Here is a 9405-nt window from a genome sequence, read left to right on the forward strand (position 1 = left end):
GTATGAGCTTCATTTGCTGCACCATTGGGGCCCATTTCTGTTTCCCCATCACAGACTAATCACTAACCTTGAAAAGTCTTGGAAAGACATCCGTTGGTTGTCCACGTACTACGAATAGCCTTGAATTCAGTTTTCTGAGGCTTGCGTCAAGGTCCTCCAAGGATTCCAACAGAAATCTACAAGAGGCAGATAAGAAGACAGATGTTAATATAACAGCCTCAGTATGACTTCCCCCTTTTCCTATTGCTAGGTGTTTTTATGTTCAGTTTTTGCTAATTAGAATGGCGTGATATACAGTGACATGACAGTAATTTGTTTGTAAATTACAGTCTTTAGTGGGCTTGCTTCAGCAAGTAGACCATTCCATACCATTTACACTTTTTGAGCTATAGTCGAATTTGCCTTCCTATGGCCATTTGCTTTGAATGGGGAAAATTCAAAATGTATCTACTATATTTTGAGTGTAGACTGATTGCACTTAAAGAACTTTCATTCTGATGTATTATACTATTTAGACTTTTTAAACTGGAAACATTTTAGGGCACATTAATTAAGATGGATTTCTATGAGAACCATTGGTATCCTATGATACACTTTAAAATGCATCTCCTCGTTCATCTTCTAAGATTGGCACCTCAACCCAACTTTAAAACGTGTAGACTGACTGCACTTAGTTCATGCTATCTTGATACTATATATCTCTCTCTCACTTGTTTCAATTACCCAGCAAATCTGCATATCTATAGACCGAATAATCGTTTAACTTCATCAACTACAAAAATAAGACTTTGCAAGCCCACAAAGTTTCTTCGGGGAACATTATTTTCTAATTTCACTTGGCAGGAGGTCAAAATGCCATCCTTTCGTTCTGGCTTGGAAGAAGGCCATTTAAATCTGATACAAATACATACACATACAAATAAATGAAAACGGTTACCTAAACATTGCCAACAAAGTCAGGCAGATAGACTGTATAGCTAACTATTATACCTAGATTTAAATGGCCTACACCCGCGGCCATATGACTTGCATTTCAATCTCACGTGATATGATTGGAATTGTATATTTGTCTGACTGCAGACCTCAGTAATTAAGTAATACAACAAGAAATGTACTCCTTGATTATGATTAATATGAGTCCTAAATACCTTTTTGCAATTAGAGCAAATGTTGTACCTCTTCATAATCAAATACATACAGTAAGAACATACCGTATTGTTTGTTGTGTTGACAGAAGTACAGACAGAATACTGAATAATTCGTTAATAGTAGTCGTATGCTCGCCTGGGAGCGTAGTCTGACAACGCAGTGCAATCACAATGTGTAGGAGTGTGTAACTATTATAAACAGTTATCAGTATCGTTGTCTTACCTCCATCGGTTGAGTCCAACATTAGCTGAACCAGCGAACCAAGGGTCCAAAATATAAACACAACGCACAGTGTCCGCACCGTCCAATGCCTCCTGCAAAGAAGGATTGTCGTGCAGTCTCAAACCTTTGCGAAACCAATGAACAGAATTCACAACCATGATTTACTAGAAGTCCCTTAAAAAGATCTGGACGCTGAATTGAATGACTTATGTCCAAACTACTCCCATATTGTGAAAATCTTCGTTGTATTAGACACGTTACTCCTCCACCGAGTTTGTGTGGCACATTCAACGACACTGGACATTATCCGCTTGCTCCTCCTTCCCGTCTGCTATTGGTTGCGAAGCGGCATGTGAATGAGTATTAAAATGAGAAAGGGGCCTTCCTCGCTGTTCATTGGTTGTTCAACACGTGTAGTCTCCGCCCCGTCACGTTTCCGTGGTGTGTTTTGCTACACATCTAAATAGATGTGGCTTGAGAGGTACAAGGAGCGACCTCAGATTTCGAGTAATGAGTGGATTACGTTTGGAGTTACATGATTTCTATTGAAATAATGATGCACATTAATTTTAACACCTAATATAACTAACCAGGATCATTATATTTGTCTGCATGCCTATGGAGGATACAGGCATTTTATCAGTGCATGTTTTTGTGGTAATTTCCTGTAATTCCATTAAATAATTCAGTTGATCCAAAAAAACGAAAATACAATATTTGTTATTCAAATAGGATGATCCTCTTTTGGCTCAACACTGCAGAAGTTGGATTTTAAATCAAACATTTACTATGAGGTTAAAGTAGAGATTGTCAACTTTTATTTGATGATATTTGTGTACATATTGGTTTCCCATTCAGAAAATAAACACTTTTTATGCATAGGCCCCCTATTTTAGGGTACCCAAAAGTAATGGGACAATTGGCTTGACAAGTGTTTCTCATAAGTCTGGTGTGTTCCATTACATGATTTGGGCAGGCATAACAGAGCTGTCAATGTCTAGTATTGATTCTAGGCTTTGCATTTGCCTTTGGGGTTTGCTATTGGTGCCTGTCAACATGAGGACCAAAGAGGTGTCAATGAAAGTCAAGGAAGTCATTAAAAAGAAAAAAAAGCACTGGTGAGCTCAGCAATCGCAAATGGGCTGGTAGGCCAGGGAAGACATCCACAGTGGATGACCGAAGAATGCTCACTATAATTAAACCTTAAACGACTGTCTATGTGTGAGAGACTACCATCCTAAGAATACATCACCAACCAAACTACAGACGCTTCACTGCAAGGTGCAAACCACTAGTTACCCTCAAAAAGGATGGTCGGGTTACTAAAAAGTAAAAAGCCTGCAGAGGTCTGGATGGCTTTTTAAATGCCATGCTTTCTGGCGCCATCTAGTTTTGCGTACGGTTGGTACCATGCCTGACCTTTCAACCAGTCCAAGCACACAGTGTAGGCTAAGGAGGGACTCTTTTTGAGGAGGCCTATGTAAAGAACAGAAGACAAACGAAAACTGAAATTGATAAATGAAGTGATAGCAGTAGTTTAAATTAGAACATTACATTAAATCATACATGCCTCACATTCATTCATTAGGTGTGTGTGTGTGGGGGGGTTCTGGGACAATAACCTCTCCCTCAACATCAGCAAAACTAAGAAGCTGATCGTGGACTTCAGGAAGAAGCACGGGGGGAGCCACGCCCCCATCCACATCAGTGGGGTTGCAGTGGAGAGAGTCAGCAGCTTCATGTTCCTCGGTGTCCACATCACTGAGGACTTAACATGGTCACACCACACACAGTGATCAGGACGTTTTTTCTCTGGCGGCTGATGAAGTTCGGCATGGCCCCCCAGATCCTCACAAACTCCTACAGGTGCACCATAGAGAGTATCCTGTCCGGCTGTATCACCGCCTGGTATGGCAGCTGCACTGCCCTGCAGAGGGTGGTGAAAACAGCCCAGTTCATCACGGGCCGTGAACTCCCAGTCGTGCAGAACATCTACTCTGGGAGATGCAAGAGGAAGGCCGGGAAGATCATCAGGGACCGCAGCCACGCCCTGTCCTCTCGGTTATGCACCTGCACATCAGGTTTTTTTATTGCATGTTGTCCTTCACGTCTTTTGATATTGTTATTCTCTTGACACAAACAAACTAAGAAATGTCACATTACAAAGGAACACTTTCACAGAATATTTTATTTCAGAGTGTACAAATAATGGATAATTCTCTTAACCAACATCCTTTCTGTTTAAAAAAAAAATCACATTTTAAAAAATCTAGTTTCAGTACCCAGATTATGCCATCAGTTTGGAAATTCCATATAATCTACAGACCAAACCCTGAGCAAAAATATAATATCCACCAGACTATATAAAACAAGGACACAGAGACACACTGTAATCTGAGTGCAGACAAAGACCCAGCAAGGGTCAAATTAAATGTTGTCCTTCTGTCTTCCAGCAGAAACTAGTGTGCGGTTTTTGTTCATGTTTTTCCACAACAGAGACCCACATCATATGCCTTGAGTCTTTCAACGTGAGTCCCAACTCTCCAACATGGCTTCCTTATTTATTGTCCTATATCCTCCTCCTCATTGGTAAAATGACCACTCTAGAGCCCCTTTTCACACAGAGAACAGAGAACTAGCCCATTTTGCTGGTAGGGGGCATGTAGAAAAAATAATTTCAGAGATTTGGGACTAAGACACAGTTAGAAGTTAGGTCATAGGCCTCACAGGCTGCTGGAGACTACACAGTTACCCAATCCCATTTCCCTGTTCATGATTAACATTTCACAACACAATACATCACCAGATATATTCCTTCAATGATCCAAGTTTCTTCAAAGACCAAACAAACACAAATTGAAACAGATCTGTAGAATATCTACAGCTCAGGGTATAAAATTACAGTTATCTTAAATCATGATCGTATTGAAATGCAATGCTCCAAATGAAGCGAGAGAACCAATCATCACCCACGTAGTATCAATGACAGTATCACAACGACACATGACATCAGACACTTTCAAGATGTCCGTCAAACCAACATTGGGTTCATCACTTATTAACCAAGATGAACGACTGGAGTGTCTTTTTTTTTTTCAAGCTCTCCATATGTTGCGGCATAATGGCTTCACTTCTCATAAAATCGGTCTTTCTCTTCTTCGCAGTTGTAAAACCCAATGTGGATACAGCACACTAAAACAGGACATGGACTGGATCGTATAATCTCAGTATTTAGTATGTAAGTAGTATAGGAATGTTTAGCCATCTCACTCTTTCTGACTTTATGCTTCATGCAAATAAACATTGTAGCCTCAGTCAGTTCTGTATTTAGTGTCCTGCTAAAATGTAATGTGTACTGCTATAATTGAATGACACAGCACAACCCCATAGCCTTCCCACACCTCTACTTAAACACTTCACCCAGATCGTTACAATAGAAACATAACATAGTAGTTGACCCTCAGTCTTTACAGTCTATGTAAACAATGGAAGGTTTGCCCAGGCTATACCCCTGGGTCACTTTTCTCCCCAGACAATAGTTTCTCTTTGAGGGGCTCCTGAGGAGCCTGGACCTTCTTCATCTCCATGCCTTTGACCCAAGTATAGGCAGAAGACCCACCCAGCACCATCAAATTACTGGTCCACCACAGCAGACTCTTACTGGAGGAGTTGTAGACCACTGCGATGACCGTCTGCGCGCAGGCCTTCGCGGTCCCTGACACATTGTGTGTAAGCGGGCTGGTGAACTTGATCTGGAGGCCTGTCACGTAGCCAATGGCGAACCCGAAAACGCCACCCAGAGTCATCATGCCCCAGAAGTTGGGGTTACCCAGGCCACTGAAGCGGGTGAGTTGCCCAAAGTCACCAGAGAGGGCCATGAGAGGGAGGAAGAGGACGCAGGCATTGAGGTTGTTGTAGTAAGAGAGCTTCCAGATGCTTCCGTCCACCGCAGGCATCACCTTCTTGGTGTAGATGGCGTTAAGGGAAACGCAGGCGCTGGCCACGACCCCGAAGAACACACCCGACCACGAGAGGGAGCCCGCCACACCCTCCTGGTCCACACCAAGCCAGAAGCCACCTGAATAGAGGTAAAAAAAATATATATATATATATATTATTTTTAGAGAGAGAGAGACACACACTGTATTAGTCCAACATCATGATGATACAAAACTTCAGCAAATGATAAGAGTATTGAATGGCAACTTTGAATACATATCACTATCACAGTGTTCTACAATAGTTGACCCATCATTGACCCACAGTGTATATGCTACAATCTGACTGCATCAACCAAATACTTCACCCTAAACCTATCCGATGCGTTAGTGTTGTATTAGAATAAAATCATTCACAACCTACCTAGAATGATTCCACAGCACATTAGGGCATACAAAGATGTTGTCTGCTTGAGGATCACGTAGGACAGCAGAACATTGAAAACTGTGCTCAGGGATCGGCCGACTGTGTAGAACGCGACCCCGACGTGTTTGAGGCACAGATTATTGAACGTTATCATCCCAATGAACACAATAGACAGTGGAAGAACCTCCCGGGATACCTTCAGGTCCCACTTGACGGAGGGGAAGTCGATGACTCCAGGGCACAAATGGGAGAATAGATGCATGACCCAGCACAGAAAGACAGTCACAACGCATTGATAGAATGTAACAAAAAGAGGCGCATCCAAGTCGCGACTATCCAGTAAGTAATTGTTTAGAAACACCATGGTAATTGAAATGAACCAATAAAGTGTCACCACTAAACCTATTTTCATGGCTCGTAATAAGAACGTCTCGCCCTTGCCATCTTCCATGGAGTCAGAGCCAGCGAGAGCCATTCTGAGGATTTTCGATCGCTTCAACTGTATCCTGTTCATGATTTAAATTCGGGGAAAAAGACATAAAATAGGTCATTGAAAGAGTTGTAACATCACACTACAAATTAACAGCATACTGGTTACCTTCGACCTATCGGATACAAAAAAGCAAGCGCCCTCCTCCAATTACAACTTCCTGGACCTAAATGCATTTTCGTTTTAAAGAAACAGTAACATTTTCATTATCACTGTGAGAAACATTTTGGTAACTTAAGGTAGTCCGTTTCTGAATTCGTGTTTGTTATTTTTCATTACATCTCGTATTTAGGCTCCATTTCATTCAGAATGTAGGGTTCTGCATCATAAAATCGTGTTTCCATTATAGCATATAAGGCCCTTCGATACTTTCAATAAACATATTTAGTCGTGAATAATGAATTCATTTAATATGGCTTTCCTGTTATTTCATATTTGTCTCTTATTTCAGCTTCTTGATAAGAGTTTGTCTTACCGTCTGATTATGTTCACGGGGAGTCTTGATGTTATACCTTGCCCCCACCGAATTACAGTGTACGGTGCAAGTAGGAAGTAAAATCATAATTCAGTGAAGCCAACTTGGTTTGCTCCTCCTTGCTCTCGAGGCAGGTAAATGTATTTGCGTGGGGGAATATTCCAGTTATTCCACTACTGAATGGTAGCGACACTTGTAAGGGAGAGGCCCAACACCTGTCAATTGTCATGTAACGTCACTGCTCTATGGCCATCTACTCCTTTATTTACACGAATCTGTCAACAATGGATAATACATTTACCACTATCCTAGAGAGAGAGAGAGAGAGAGAGAGAGAGAGAGTGTGTGTGTGTGTGTGTGTGTGTGTGTGTGTGTGTGTGTGTGTGTGTGTGTGTGTGTGTGTGTGCAATTATAAACACAATTTCTTAAATAATATGTATTTTTATAATATGTATGTAATATTTTATTTCATTATTATTTGCAAGATTTCAAACTGTTTTTAAAAGTGGCACCATTTAAACTGGAATGAGGAAGCATATTCTGGTTAATTTGCATGAATCCTGTAGTTGCATTATATATCATCTATGGCGCGCCGCCATCTTGGTGTTACCATGTGACCTTTCTATCTGCCCAGAGAGTTCACGTCTACTGTTATCGCGGCAGCCTATATCCCCCCGGATGCTAATGCTAAGATTGCTATGAAAGAACTGCATGCTGCCATTAGCAAACAACAGACTCTGCATCCCGAGGCAGCCTTCATTGTCGCGGGTGACTTCAATCACTCCAACCTAAAGACTGTACTGCCCAAATTCCACCGAAATGTCTCATGCCCCACCAGAGGAGACAGGACATTGGACCAAGTATACACCAGCATGGCTAAGGCGTACAAAGCCGTTCCCCTCCCCCACCTAGGTCAATCAGACCACCTCTCATTGTCCCTACTGCCCAAGTACTCAGCACTCATCAAACGAGTGAAACCTACAGTGAGGACAGTCAAGGTCTGGCCAGAGGGAGCTGACTCAGCGCTCCAGCAGCGTTTTGGAAACACTGACTGGGGTGTGTTTGCCACTCAGGCCACCCACGACTCCCACACGGACATTGATTCATATGCCTCATCTGTTTTGGACTACATCAATTCCAACATCAGCAGTGTCACCACACTCAAGCGGATCACCACTTTCCCTAATCAGAAGCCATGGATGAACAGTGAGGTCCGACTCCTGCTGAAGGCACGCGACATTGCCTTCAGATCAGGGGATGCTCGGGCCTATAGCTCATCCAGGGCTAATCTGCAGAGGGGCATCAAAAAGGCCAAGCACAACCACAAGCTGAGGATAGAGGATCACTTCAGAAACAACTCTGACCCCCGACGCATGTGGCAGGGCATCCAGGCCATCACAGACTACAAAACAACTAACACCTCACCCCTCTCCGTTGACGCCTCCCTCCCTGATGAGCTGAACCACTTCTACGGCCGCTTTGACAGGGACAACAAGGAGGTGGCCATCAAGGCTGTGCTCCCTGCGGATCACCAGCCCCTCACTCTATCTCCCACCGACGTGTGTGCGGCACTGAGCAGGACTAACGCACGCAAGGCTGCTGGTCCTGATGGGATTCCCGGACGCGTCCTCAGGGCCTGCGCTGTGCAGCTGACTAAGGTTTGGACTGACATATTCAACCTGTCCCTAGCCCAAGCAGCTGTCCCCGCGTGCTTCAAAACCACCTCCATCGTGCCGGTGCCAAAACACTCCACTGCAACGAGCTTAAATGACTTCCGACCAGTGGCACTCACGCCCATCATCATGAAGTGCTTCGAGAGGCTGGTCTTAGCCCAACTCAAGACCTGCCTACCACCCACACTGGACCCCTTTCAATTCGCCTACCGGCAGAACAGGAGTACAGAGGATGCCATTTCGACGGCACTTCACTCCGCCCTGTCCCACCTCGACAAGACTAACTCTTATGTGAGAATGCTGTTTATTGACTTCAGCTCAGCATTCAACACCATCATCCCCTCCAAACTGATCTCCAAACTCAGGCAACTGGGCATCAACCCCTCCCTCTGCAACTGGATTCTAGACTTCCTGACCAACAGGCCGCAGTCTGTTAGGCTTCACAACCACACCTCCTCAACCCTCATCCTGAACACCGGCGTTCCACAAGGCTGTGTGCTGAGCCCCCTCCTTTACTCCCTCTTCACCTACGACTGCACACCTGTACATGGCTCAAACACCATTGTTAAGTTTGCAGACGACACAACGGTGATCGGTCTCATCAGCAACAACGATGAGTCGGCCTACAGGGAGGAGGTACAGCACCTAACAGTGTGGTGCAACGACAATAACCTGGCTCTCAACACCAAGAAGACCAAAGAACTCATTGTGGACTTCAGGAAGTCTAAAGCTGGCGCACACACCCCCATCCTCATCAACGAGACTGAGGTGGAGCGAGTCACCAGCTTCAAGTTTCTGGGTGTCCACATCTCTGAGGACCTCTCCTGGACCCTCAACACCTCCACCCTGATAAAGAAGGCTCACCAGCGTCTCTTCTTCCTGAGGAGACTAAAGAAGGTCCATCTGTCTCCTCAGATCCTGGTGAATTTCTACCACTGCACCATCGAGAGTATCCTTACCTACTGTGTCACAGTATGGTATGGCAACTGCTCGGCATCGGACCGGAAAGCACTGCAGAGGGTGGTGAAAAC

At 44.0% G+C, this 9405-nt stretch overlaps 2 protein-coding genes across 3 annotated transcripts in view; both read right to left on the bottom strand.

Moving 5' to 3' along the window:
- Positions 1-1626, bottom strand: part of LOC310802663 (cryptochrome-2-like) — a 12161-nt gene extending 10535 nt beyond the window's left edge. The window contains exons 1-2 of the mRNA XM_083667154.1: positions 1372-1626; positions 68-176 (exon numbers count right to left, since the gene is read on the bottom strand). Of these exons, the coding sequence (XP_083523280.1) occupies positions 68-176; positions 1372-1529 (267 nt within the window). The 5' untranslated portion in view covers positions 1530-1626. The remainder of the gene's footprint in view (positions 1-67; positions 177-1371) is intronic.
- Positions 1627-3541: 1915 nt separating this feature from the next.
- slc35c1 (solute carrier family 35 member C1) lies at positions 3542-6781 on the bottom strand. 2 transcript variants are annotated; one of them, XM_083666407.1, is made up of 3 exons: positions 6702-6781; positions 5734-6242; positions 3542-5449 (listed from the first exon to the last, which is right to left on the bottom strand). In XM_083666407.1, exons 2-3 carry the CDS (start codon positions 6209-6211, stop codon positions 4875-4877), a joined length of 1053 nt encoding a protein of 350 aa, XP_083522533.1. In that variant the 5' UTR covers positions 6212-6242; positions 6702-6781; the 3' UTR covers positions 3542-4874. The 2 variants fall into 2 exon arrangements, with proteins under 2 accessions (XP_083522533.1, XP_083522532.1); XM_083666406.1 differs by lacking the exon at positions 6702-6781 and having other exon boundaries at positions 5734-6637.
- Positions 6782-9405: the final 2624 nt, after the last annotated feature.

This window comes from Argentina silus (genome assembly GCF_951799395.1).
Source record: "Argentina silus genome assembly, chromosome: 3".
Taxonomy (NCBI): Eukaryota; Metazoa; Chordata; class Actinopteri; order Argentiniformes; family Argentinidae; genus Argentina; species Argentina silus.